Here is a 13786-nt window from a genome sequence, read left to right on the forward strand (position 1 = left end):
TCAGAAGAGAAGAATTTAACCCATGATCTTACTTTTAGACTACTTCTGGGTTACTGTACAGGTTCAAGAGGGCACACAGAAGTATGAACTCAGTTCTTCACAATCACGCTGACATCATTTGTAGACAGGACATGCCAGATCAATCTGGCAGAGAAAAGCATTATGTTGAAGGTGCTTTAGTGACCACATGGTCTAATGCATGAATATTGGTCAGGTGAAATGGAAAAGGAGAAGCAGGGCAAGCACTACTCAGAACTGTCTGACAGACACACAGAGTACTGGTTTAGATGGAGTGATGGTCTCATCTGATACAAAAATATCTCCCTTCCTGTCAAAACTACTGTGACAGAAGCCTGTCCTGCTATTTACGTACTAACCTTTCGTGGGCACCTCAAGAGGGAGGTGCAAACCTCCTAGAATACCCAGTCAATTGTGCAATCCCTCCAGGAGACATGTATGCATCTCTTCCTGACTCATAACATCAGAGATGGTGAAAGGAACGAGACAGAACACAAACATCATTAAGGCAGACATACAAACTCTACAGATACTTTGAGTGAACAGAATTCAGTTCTGCGTTCAGTTATGTATTCCATGAAATCCACACGATTACACAGCCACATTACAGCTTTCACACTAGGAAAGCTCATGCTTGTACATAAGCTTCAGTTTTCCTTCCCTTCCAATCTAATCTCCACTAATGCTTATCTTCTCAAAATTCCTTTCCTTTTGAGCTAACATGTCGTTGTTTGGCAGCACATAAAAATACTTTTTAACTATGAAGGAAAATTCATTTTGAGATTCTGCATATTAGAAAAAAAATGTTTGCTTCTTAGAAAATGAGTAAGACTGTTCTTTACTAAGAATTGAAAAGTGGCTGGACAGAAGTCCCAGCCTCAGTGCTCAACTGGCCCTCACTGAGAAGAGCGCTGTACTTGGAACAGGGGACATTTTAAAACCATAAAGTTGAGTGATGTTATTTGAGCAGATTGCGTCAGCACCTCTTTAATAAAAAAGGCATAATGTCCCTGCATGGGACAAGTGGCTAGGCAGTTTCTCTACAGAAAGTCTTCCAACCTTTTTTGTATTGACATACGCTCCCTAAAGCAGCAATGGCCGCAGCTCCAGCCATATGCATGCACAAGAGAGGGCATTCAGCTAGCCGCACATATCCTTCTGCCACAACACATGGACTATTAAGAGTGAGAGCCACTGCTCCAAATCAGCCAGAAGACGTGAAAGATGTTCTGCAAAGCTGAAACTCATATATGCATTTACTTCAGATAAAAGTTAAGCTTAAGTAAAAAAAAACAAACAAACAAACAAAAAAAAAAACCCAAAGGGTTTGGTTTAATTCTCTTTACAGAGAGGAACAGCCAAAAGGGCCACAACTCATAAAGCTCCTGGAACACACTTCAGTGAGTAAATTGTTTCTTAACAACACACACGCACAAATCCCCCAAAATGGCACTTGATCATCAGGGACAACACTGAAATGCAAAATGCTAATGTGGGTGTGGAAAACAGCAGTCAAGGGGTCTGTAGCTCTTGCTCAATCTTGACAACTTTAAACATATTTAAAGAGAGATGCCACTTTTTCCTCATGACCAATGCAAACCGATGAACTGCTCTCATAAAACAGCACAGCAGTGCACAGACTAAGAGGATGTCTCTGAGTCAGAGATGATCTTCAGGCCATGTATGTCATCTAGATGCTGAAAGGCTTGTCTGCGAATGATGTTATTTTCTTTCCTTTTTCCTTAAGAAAGTGAGGAAAGTCCTATTTTTAGTGAAATAAATACACAGTCAGGAGTGTAAAAGTAAGCAAAGGAAAAATTACAGTAATGTCAAGAGCCACAGAGCTGACCTAAATGACTCTAACTAGCTTAGTGCCAGAGCCACAACTAATATCCAAACAAGACATGAAATGATCTCTTCTTAAAAAACTTAACATTTCTGCCTCAATCTGTTAGTTAAAAAGGCAAAAGGTCAAGATCTATACATGCATATATATACATACAAACATATATATATATAAAGCCCTCTATTTGCACAGAGAGAGATATATACACATGCATGTATCAACAAATAGGATATTTTTAAAAGTCAAAACCACTGCTTGCGAAAGATCTGGTGTACCTTTTCATGAGGCTTCCAAAACACCTGTTTCAGAGGAGCAATTAAAAACTATTCCTCAAAGCACATAATGACAATTTACCCCAGACTCACACTGGCATTATCAAGGTGCCACAATCCTAGGTCCCTTCAGCCTGGAAATAAGAAAGCTGGGAGCCCTTCTGAATCCTGTTTCTAACCACTCTCAACCTACAACAGCCTCTAGAACACACTGTAAGAAAAACAGATCGCTCTGCCCATCCGTTATGGGAAGTAAGCAAACATACTTTCAAGAATAAAACAGCACACAAACAATAAATCAGTAATATTGGAAAAATCAAAGAGCAACCAAAGCAGAGCCTCAATTTAAGGAAACTACGAAAGCTTTTTCTTACATTCCCGATCTGTTGAAACAGAAAAAACTGAGCCCTCCTCCTTTAAACGGAAAAGCCTCATCATTCCACAAAAACTTTGAGACAGCTACAGTCTCAAAACTCACATCCACAGAAAGCTGTATTTTGACAGCCACTGATGGCAGGAGCAAAGATGAAATGTTCTTAATACACAGACAAAGAAAATATTTCTTTTTATTTTTAAGTTCACAATGTATTTACTTCTCTCCTCTGCCTTCCTAACTTCCTCCCACTGAGCTAAGCTGTGTCATCAGGCAAAAAGAAAAAATTCACACCCTCTAAGAGTTTCAGTTGTGAAAAAATTTTGATACAGTGATAGTCCTCCTGATAAAAATAGAAAGCATGACACTTGGAAGTGAAGTGAGAGCTAAAAAACATTCAAAATGCTACGAACCCAAAACACTGGGCAATGAGTAGGTAACTGGCACAATTTTTATCCCTTGACAGTGATCCGAGTTGCACGGCAAAGTTCTGAAATACTTCTCTCCATATACATATAGTTTAAATATATATAGTTATATACATATAGTTACTTATACGTATATAGTTACTTAAAAAGTCTTATTTGTCTATCTGTTTGTTAATCAAATTAAGAACCAATGCAAGCCTTTTAAACAACTGTTCAAATCCTGAATTTCAACAACACTGAACTCTTTCTCCCAGCTTCAGCAAGTTCAGCATCTAGAGAAACCAGACAAGTGGTGCTCACGCTGAGAGGAGTAACCCCGTGGGACTGGGCAGGAGAAAAGACAGTTTGAGAGCCACTGGACTAAGCCATTGCTGTATACTTGTCATCAAATAATACGCAACCTTTATTATAAAGGGGGAACTCTGATTCTTCATTCAGCTTAATGACACTCAAACCCCGTCATGTAGGCACAACTGTGTACTAAAACACCTTGCATCCCTCAAGAAAAAGAAAAACAAAAAAGTAAATAAAAAGAGTTTAACAAAGGCTTCACATAGTAATATTAAATTCAGTCATGGTGCATGTTCTGAAAAAATTACAATACAAATTAGACAGCTTAATTACCACCCCAAATGATTACAGACGTCCATGAGGAGAAGACAAAGTTCACAGAAGACCTGTAAGCTTTTTGTTTCCCAACTACTGTACATTTTCCATTAGAACTCTGTTCATACAAGCTCTCCTTCAAATATACACGTGTATCCCAAGGAGACTGGAAAGAGTGGACATCCTGTTGTAAACTCGCTCGTGTCCCCACACGTGTCCTAAGTGGTAGGCTCAGAGCCAGGAGGAGACAAAAAGCCTCCATCCTCACACCAGACACTTCCCAACTCTGTACACTACTCTCGTGCTGCTGAGTAAACTGTGAATGTCTTAAAACCTTAAGGGGCTGGGGCGGGGTGGGAGAAAAAATTCAAGCAGAATTTTATTCTAGCATCGTCTTGACACAAGACAAAATTACCATGCTGAGCTGAACTAACCAAAAACTTTTTGTAAATTACAAGCATAAATAGTTTAGCTGTCTTTTCGGTGAGTTCAACCAAATGCACACTGAGAATGTTTACTTGAGATTTGATACAATTCCATTTGTGTACAGCTTTTACATCTGTTGCTAATGATATCAAATTATTGATTGTTCACTTTCTCGTATTTAGTTAAACATTAACTATATACTCAGCAACCTGATGCTTTTCTTTTTTGTTTTTCCAGAGAACTTTTTATTTTTGACTGGCTTCAGTTGTAATTACTTTGATCTTCCAGAGTGTATAATTATTTTACTGTTTATTTATTTCTATGAGAAGGAAAAAAGTTTGACCTAGGAGATCTGTATGTGGCAATTTGTAACAGAATCACATAGCTTATGCTTAGGAAATCATGGTTTTGATTAAGAAGCAACCATTTAGTTCCCACTGTTTTATTAAAACAGACATTAGCAGATAATATAAAACACATTTAACACTGTAGGCTGCATTTAGTTTGCAATGTCAATAAAGTTATTTTGAAGCCCCTTCCTATTTTGTGTTTACCACAGCTCATGTGAATTGTTTTTTGCTTTTACTTTCTAATAACCAGCTCTAGAGTTACACATGGATATGGGTGCTGGTCCCAAAGACTCTAAATTATAGTTTTATTCAGTCTATCCAGATTACAACCCAAAAAATGAATTGCTGAATCATCCATCCACCTTCATGGAAAACCTAAGTCCTTTTTTTTAATTATTATTCACGGAGTATGTGATGACTGAAGCATATAACTCGAGGCACTGATTTTGCATACTAACTGAGCTGTCCTGTAGGAATATCCGGCTACAGAAAAGAAACAAAATGCCACGAAAACAGAGATGATGAGAAATTGAAACCACACAAAGAAGCGCAGAAGTCTTCCTGTTTCCAGGGGGTTTAGATTACTGCCCTGAAGTTGCATGGCTGTTTATTCTCCATGCACCACTGTACCTGCCATAGACTCTTTGTTTTCTCTTCCACTCGTATGGTTGATGAATCAACACTACTTGAACTGCTTTATAGCAGCTTGTGTTTACTTCACACATACCTTAACCTTCCTTTTTCTCCTCCTGCTAACGCACACATACACTTCCAAACAGCAACGACTGGCTGTGTCTCTTTGAATAGCACAGACACAGAGTTATCTGGCAAACTCTTCAGGTTTGGATCCTTGACCTCTTGATTGAGGTCTCATTCTGCTTTTACTGCACTTAACAACTTAACTGTGCACTTACTAAATAAAAAAAGTAAGAGCTTAAAGAATTCAGTGCTCTAGGAATGGAAGAAAGTGGAAGACAGCAGTGTGCTACAAACACTCAGAAGCTGTAGTGGCAGCTCTACAGTTAAGAACACTACAGTTAAGGGCTTCCAGTGCCTCTGCAACTGGCACCCTTGCCCAGTTTGGAAAAAAGAAGGGGGGCGAAAAAAGAAAAGCCCATCTCTGTTCTCCTAGAACGGCAAGTAAAAGCGAACGGTGATGACCTTGAAGCTGTTTGATTCCTTTGATTGCTTTTTAACTAAGAGGATATGTCAGAGCACTTTGAATAAAATTCTTTTATTAAGAGACACCATTTAGACAAAAGAAACACTTCTGAGTCACACAAAGGCAATTTAAAGAGAGAAGAAACTATCCAGTTTATTTGGCATGAGGGTAACCATGTAGTAAAATGTCCAACCAACATTTTTATTTCAAGCCTAAATCATTTTAGTAGGTGAAAAGCAACACCTCCATTTTCTCATCTGCATTGTTACCCCACTTCTGCCTGAACAATCTTCCTTCTAGACACAAATAATTTTATCATACAACATTCTTCTTTTTTTTTTCCCCGTAGTGAAAATCTAATCACTGCACAGCCCAGGCCTGAGCATCTTACAGGCATGCTCCACACAAGCCAGACGTGCAGAGGCAAACCAGATGCCTCAGAACTTGTTCTGGTATTTTACGCAATGTTGTTTCATGTGTTCCTAACTCAAGCAGCAGGCTCTTTATGTTACTATTATGCAGATTTCTAGTCTGTCCTATGGAAACTAAACAAGCACCCTTTCATAGCTCATGTATGTGAGCCTTTCAAGAGAAAAAGACAGCAGACTCTTTTCGAAAGATGCTAATCTTCACGTGACTACAAATACAACAGCTTCTGAAGGACAGGGCATCACCCTATTTCTGCATAATGCTTGTGAATCCTGTTATGATTTTCCTGGCCACTGAAAGGAACATAGACAGAAACAACAAAAATAGCCTATGTCTTCTTTCAGACAACGAAGCTTCCTTTCAGTGGTGTAACAGAGAGAAAAACTATGACAAAATCTACCACAGGGTAAAGTTAATCTCCAAAACTGATGGACATTTGTGGAGCAAGGAGACAGTTGGTATTGTGGAAAAGCTTTTGACTATCCCCAAACTCCTGCTCAAAGCACATGTGTGTTTTAAAACAAAAAACCTACTAAAACAAATGGCCCAGTACGCACGCCAGTCCCTTCCCAAAGGAAAGGATGAATAAAAGAACAAACTACACATGACGGATGTTTGTCACACCACTTTGTGTACTAGTAGAAGGTGATCAGACATTTCAGTGGTGAGAGCGGGATGAACGTACGTAGAACAATTTTACTGCCTCAGGCACTCTCTGCTAACCAACTAACACAATTTCATTATAGAAAAAATACAAACAATGGCCTATTTTCATCTTAACTTCAGTGGGTGCAGCACCTTGTTGTTTAGCAAGGTTTCCTAACAATCAGGTATTAAATGCACCACTGATACCCAGATTCCACATGATAAAACATGGCAGGAATGCCAGTACACTTAGTAGTATTGAAAACAGAGAGCAAGGGCACACTTAACTTCGAAAGACAAGTTTTTTAGCTTTCATGAATAAAATGCAACTAAGGTAATTTACATAGTAATTTAACTTTTAAATCCAGAGCTACTAGAATATCTTTTTTCCAAAACGTTTCAGCTTAATTCAAAACACAGTTGATCTTTCAGCACAGCTAAATGGGATATTGTAAGCATGTTTTAAGTGGCCTGTGTTTTCATGTCAGCCTTGTTTGTAAAGTATCAGATTTAATTTCAAATGTGCTGTGACTGTGCCCTCTTTGTAGACAAATTCACTAATATTATTATAGCTTATTATCACTTTTACTTAAAGCAAATAATCTCAAACTGTCAGCAGAAGTTCAAGAACTTGGAAAGTTACAAAAAATCAATTTACCTTTAATCTTCTTGTACTTTTTGTACCATCTCCCAAACTCCTGGCACTTGGTTGCTGACACATTGGCATAGTATGTGCTATTTACAATGGATGAAATCATACTCTGGAAGTACAGAAAGAAAGACAAAAAAGTGTTTTAAAATATCTTGCACAATTGGAAATCTTTCCCAGGGAAAGTGAATGATATGTGAGTGCACAATGATAATCCATTTGCAACTTGAATACCAAAAGAAGTGTCTGATGGGTACACAAAATTGGTTTTATTCTCCATTTTATATTCCCAGACATAATTAAAATTATAACATAATAATTATTAGTTTGCATAATAATGCAAAAAAGACACAGTACAAACCTAGACCGAGACCTGCAGCTTAGGCTGGGGGGGGGGGCAGTTCTACTTTACTTTGTACTTGTGATATTACAATATCTAAACTTTAGTTGCATAACAGCAGGCGGTGCCATGCTGAGGAACACATGCTCACTGCCCCCGGGTGAGAACAAGCACGATTTAGGAAACAGATCCTAAAGGTAAGATGAGATGCTCCAGCATGCATAATCCAAATAACGCTTTTCAGATGTCTCTGTTCTGCTTCCAAATGCAGCGAGACCACACAGCCAAGAATCGGAGAACATCCGTGCGACTCGCTGCAGAACAACAGTTAGGCAAATGAGTTAAATTAATGTAATTTACAGAAACGTGTGATTAGCCCTTGTGTGAAAAATCACCCAAAAGAGAAATTAACAGCGTCACTCAGAGCAACGGGAACTACGCATGCTACAATACAGAACAGCCAAAAACTACAAAAAAGCTCAACAAAACTGAAACACCACTCGCTTAACCACCACCCCTCTCCGCTCTTTGCGAATTCACTCGAAGCGACTCTTAGCACAAGCCAACTGAAGCAGAGAGGAGCGGAGCTGTTTATATCTGGGATGCTTCTGCCCATAGGGTGGGAAAGAGCCTGGTTATTGGCAGTTCTTCCTTTCTATTTTTTTTCCTCTCCCTTCATCCATTCTACAGAGGATCATTTTAACAACAACATTTTGCTTTCCTTTTTCCCCTCCCTGAACTCTTCCAGGGTCAAATCATTCCCAGCACGTGTAAATTTCCAGCAAGGAAATGCAACCTAACACCACTAACACATGGGAGCCAATGCACTTTCTCCACAAATCACGTTTTCCTTGTGCCCTCCTTCCTCACCTACACCAAAGCTCAGAAAAAGCCCTGGCACTTTGTACGACCTTCTGCACAGAGATGAGAGAGCGAGGCTGACCTCACAGCTCAAACAGGCTGTTTACCGTAGGTCTGAGCCCTGGCCCACCAGCTCCTGCAGGCGCTTGTGCAAAACGGGATCCTGGCCATCTCTGGAAAGCTACAGAGCTGACACATTAGCTTACTCAATTTTAACAATGCTTTAAAAACAGAAACATCCCCTCCCTCTTCCAGATTTATCCAGCCTTCTACCCAATTCACTGCAGTAGCACAGGACTCCAGCTGTTCCTGAACTCTTGAGTTTTGGGGACTTAAAAAATGTGAGCAAAACTGAGAGACTTAAGATAACTGGGTGGTGAAGATTCATTTCAGTCTTCAACAGGTAATTTCATTTTCAGTAAAGAGGCTCTTCTTCCTTTTCACTTTAACTTTTCCACTCGAAGGCTGCTATGGTGCACTGCAGTAGAGTCTGAAGTCTATGAAGTAAGAGCCTTCTTAAGTGGCAGCTTCAATTTCTAAAACTGAGATTCAATTTTCTAATTAAAATCAATATTTTGAGACATAAACCTAGCACTGTGGCAGTCAGCAGCAATTCCCTCCCCATAAATCCTTCCTTGCTCCAAGTCATTTTAACAAGCAATAGCATTCTGAAAGCCTGACAAGGAGATAGCCTCTGCTAAGGAAGGATTTTGAACAAAGTTGAGCTGAGATAACTTGCTTTTTTTTAGAGTCACTTTAGTTACATTTTCAGTCACTAAGGAAGGGTGGGGAAATTGTTTAGCTCTGTCTACATAACAATTTGGTTTTTCCCCTTTCCCCCCCCCCCCCCCAAATCCTCTAGTTCTACAATAAATCGACATTACTGAAATTGTAGGGCTATTAAATATCACAAAATATATTAAGCCATTAACCTTTGAGAAAGCAAAGCTTAATCTAAATAGTAAAATCAAATAGTAAATCAACCATTGGTGAAAAATCCCAGGACAGATTCTCTTCAACTGCTTGACAGTAGAGCAGGGGAAGGAACCATAACAACTTTCAAACTACATATCCTCACTATTAAATGGAAAGGAAATCCTAGGGGTACTTCTGCTAGGAATCTTGGTAAGTCTGCAAAAAGGAAATATCCATTCAGAAGAGAGTGGCAAAACCAAACTGACTAATTGCAAATTTCTAAATAATGCATATTATTCATGGGAAAATCCTTGAAGAAGGAGTAGTTTATATGAAGCAGCAGATATGTCTGGTATGTGTGTGACCAGGAGCTAATAAATATCCACACAAAGAAAATCCAGTGCAGTAAGTTCAAGGAGAAAAATACGGGATGTGCTCACATCCCAAGAAATCCTGCTCCAGCAAAGAGACAAAACCCACAGTCAGTGCTGAAATGAGTTATACAATATACAGAAAAGACAGAGGTCTCTGGGCAAAGATGGAAATGCTGAAATAATTGGATTTCTTTCTGCTACACACCCCCTTCCTACCTACCCTCCTTCCCCCCCCGCTTGGTTAACTGGGATTTATTTGTTTGAAAAGGAGCCGTATGCTAAGGGTAGCTAAGCTGCAGCCACATAATACACCTAGCAGAAAAAAAACAGAACAATTTTAAATCAAAGTGAATTATTACATTTCCCATTAGCGACAATCAGAATCCCCATCTGGGCTGCATGGAGAGCTCAGCACTGAGAACCAGAGATGGAGCACCGTTGCTAGTGGGAGCGAGAGCTCCCTGTGCTGCCCCTCTCCACTTCTGTACTTGAGGCACTGTGAACACATTAATAAACAGCAGCATTTACTCTGCAGTTTGACTCCTAAGAGACCACTCTGCAATTTGCTGCTGTCAATAATATATTAACCACAAAGGGGTTGTAATGACATTTCACATTTGGCACGATATTTTTTAAAACTGATTTGGGAGAAGGAATTGTATTAGAGGCATATTCAGATGATGGTAATAGACAGCTTCTATACAACCTTCCGTTGTATCTTTTGCATTTTGTGAGCTAAAACAAAAGAGATTGAAACTTTTTATGGCAATAATAACAATAATAATACAAGTTGCATTCTTGCAGTCCCGGTTCAAGGGTTGGTCACTACTCAAGGTCATTTACATGTGTGCTGAAAAGTAAGCAAGCTCAGTTTTCTACAGAAGGATCTCCTTTTAGCTTTGTCCATTAAATAAATACTGGGGCAAGGATTTTTGCTGTTACAGTCCTGCCATCAGTAATTTAGTAAATGTATTTCAGACTGAGGCTATAGAAGGAGTAAACCAACTGCAGCATTTCCACCTGGTAAGCTTTGAAACTGAAGTGGGAGGAAAAAGACCCAGACAACAAATGAATTCTGCATATGAAATGATGCATAGTTTAGTTACACTGGATATTGAAGAAGACTGGGCAGAGAGAACCATATGCTGCAATCATCATTAGCTGACCAGATTCCACAGATAATTCTATTTAAAGAAATTACACTTAAACTGTGTGAAAACAAAAATACTTTCGTATTCAACACACTTACGCTCTGTGCATATCTAGAGTCACTGCTGCTCCTTTAGTAAATAAGGCAAGTTACATGGCTTTTCCTTACACAGCCTTTCCATTCCTATTAGTTCTGCAGATCCAACACGGTTGAGGAAGATGAGGAATGTGATTCCTACCAATTGCAGAGACCTAAATGCTACTCTGTATCTCACCTCTGTGCTTTCCCTGGAGTCGTAATAACACAGTGAGGCAAATTTGTGCTGGTTATACATAGAAAGAATTCTCTTGGTTCACGGAGGCTTTGGATCATGAGTTGCAGGGTGAGCACACGGTGCAATGCAAGACAGGCAACCACAGGAGAAATAATGTTGGATACAGGCTAGCAAAGCCACGAATTTTTAGCAAGCAGGGATTACTGATGTTTTGACTTTTTTAAGATACAATAGGCAGATTAACCTCTGATTCTAATGAAGTTTTTAGAAGGCAATGTATTTTTCACCCCTAGCAAAGTTACTTGGTCTGAGTGCTGAAGCATTTTTCCGTTTTTTCTGAGAGGCAAGGAGGACTCAGTCATGAAAATTTTATGAATCTCTTGTTATGACAACCTGAAATACAAACAGAACTCATAGATATCTGTAGGAACCTGTGTCTTAGACATGACATCACTGCATTTTATAAAGCAGTCATGGAGAATGAGTTTTTGTTCTTTAACTTAATTACATAAACATTTTTTGTTGTTGTTTCCTACAAATTGGGGCACAACTGTTAAAACAGCATGCTTTTTATCATAGTTTGGAGGCTGATGAGAGCTACCTATGGGTTAGTGGGGGAAGCAGGTCTCTGCTAATGGGAAGAAGCAACTGAAATCTTGCATTTGAGGATCATAAGTCCTATTGCAAAAGGTTCAGAATGAAGAATTTCCATCTCTGAACAGCAGGATAAGAATCAACTAATTCATTCATAATTTCCACCTGGCAACTCACTAAGAAAACACAGTATAAAGATACTCTTTTTCATATTAATTAGAATTTCTCCTTTCTAAAGAAAACAAGAAGTTGATTTGATATTTATGGAATTGTTTAGTCTAAGACCTTTAGATCTTGTAAATCTGTCTTTCCCTATGCCTATTAAAAACACTGACCTGTGAGAGAGGGCATTCTTTGGCTAATGTGCTCTGATTCATCTCTTTGAGCAGTTCCTTTAAGGCATTGCGAACTGTGGCGTGGTTCCACTGCTCTGCTGGCAAGTCTTCCAACTTTGAACAACTGTTAAACAGAAAGCAAAAGTAGGCAGAATTATCACCTTCACAGACGCTTACTCTTTGCGTACAAGTGCTACAGACCTTTAAGCAGCGAGCACAACCTTGGAGTTTCCTGCTTAGCCAGCCCATCAAGGCGTTTCTCCCCACTTTCCCCTCCGCACCAAGCCCAACTTCCAGAAGATATGTAGTTTAACTAAACAAATGACAGTACATGGCAGGAATAGCAGCTAATCCTGCCATGATATTACATATGTTCATAACCATTCCCTCTGAGGCCTGGTGGAGAGCAAAGAAACTGCATAAAGAAAGCCCCAGAAATGGCTGGATAAAACCATCCTCTCCAGACAAAGAAAGATACCCCTGCTGAGATAGAAAAATAAACATATATGCCACACTGCCACTAACAAAATCACTAAACAGTAAGGGCCTGCATTGTGTGGAGGCAAGGCTTTGAGCAGTGAGTCTGAAAAATTTATTTTATACCGGTTCTTACACTGCCCTTATTGCTGAAGTATCCAAGAGCCTTTCAGAAACACATTAAGCCATATGCCCAACATCTGTCACATGTAGTTCATTCTCACTTTCATTCTACAAGAACTGCATATGTAGTGAAGCTTTTGTCTTCATGTGACTTGTGCCTCCTTTAATTTAACAAGCTTATGGTCTGTGTCTACATACATGGAGACAGACCCGAGAAGCACATCCGAAAGCTGGGAGAAGCCTGACGTTGCCATTCATGCCTGCGAAATGTAATGCACGCTCTCCAATCAGCCTCTGAGGTGGTTCTGCCTTCTGCCTATACGGCCTGGCTTTACCCTCAGATTTGAAAGTTCAGTTGTGCTCAAGAAGTTCAAGCAGTCAATGACCATCTTTATCTCAAAGTCATGGGCTAACTTTTATTTACAGGGCATCCAGGCACTCAAGCACTTTGAAGATAAAGAACGAGACCTTGATCTTGGGTGATACCCTCCAGTAATACAGACGTGATAGACTCTAGATGGACTCCTGGTAGCTCATACGTCTGAGGAGATGAGTTACTGCACTCCAGTTTTATAGTCGCTACAGGCTTTAGATGCTCTTTTACAACCATGCTGCAGAGATGCAGTCTAGCTGAGAAATGATAACAGTATATAAAACCAAGGACATGCCTGTTAGTGGGAACTGGAAACCCCAAGCCCCATCAGAGACATAACAGGAAAGAAATGTTGCTGTTTGGGAGGTTAACGTCAGTGAGGCACCAACTATTCCAAACTGAACTGAACAGCTAGAGGGTATGTACCTGCCACCAAAGGGCACACACACACGTCCCAGTGGACCCCTCTTCTGTTCAAGTCAAGCTTCAAAGAACCGTGGGCAAACTATTCCAGGTTGTCTGTTATTTTTGCCTCCTTTCTCTGGCATGTCCTGGCCGTAGAGCTACAGCAGACTGCGCAATGTAGGCTCACCAGCAGGTCTAGAGTATGCCATGTGCTGCCAGGGACCTGCCACAACGCCTTACGCAGATATCAGTAGCTATTTGAGGACTCTCTGCTACCATATTGCTACTTCAGAAAGCACACAAAATCAGTTGGAACATGCACCAAAAAGCTGCCAGGTGACCCACCCTTCTCTTTTCATTT

At 39.8% G+C, this 13786-nt stretch overlaps 1 protein-coding gene across 1 annotated transcript in view; it reads right to left on the reverse strand.

The window, feature by feature from the left end:
* The window catches only part of SATB2 (SATB homeobox 2), a 132720-nt gene that overhangs the window by 58164 nt on the left and 60770 nt on the right, over nucleotides 1-13786 (reverse strand). Inside the window, exons 5-6 of the mRNA XM_068407894.1 lie at nucleotides 12048-12171; nucleotides 7214-7316 (exon numbers count right to left, since the gene is read on the reverse strand). Coding sequence (XP_068263995.1) covers nucleotides 7214-7316; nucleotides 12048-12171 — 227 coding nt within the window. The remainder of the gene's footprint in view (nucleotides 1-7213; nucleotides 7317-12047; nucleotides 12172-13786) is intronic.

This window comes from Nyctibius grandis, chromosome 9 (assembly GCF_013368605.1).
Source record: "Nyctibius grandis isolate bNycGra1 chromosome 9, bNycGra1.pri, whole genome shotgun sequence".
Classification (NCBI taxonomy): domain Eukaryota; kingdom Metazoa; phylum Chordata; class Aves; order Nyctibiiformes; family Nyctibiidae; genus Nyctibius; species Nyctibius grandis.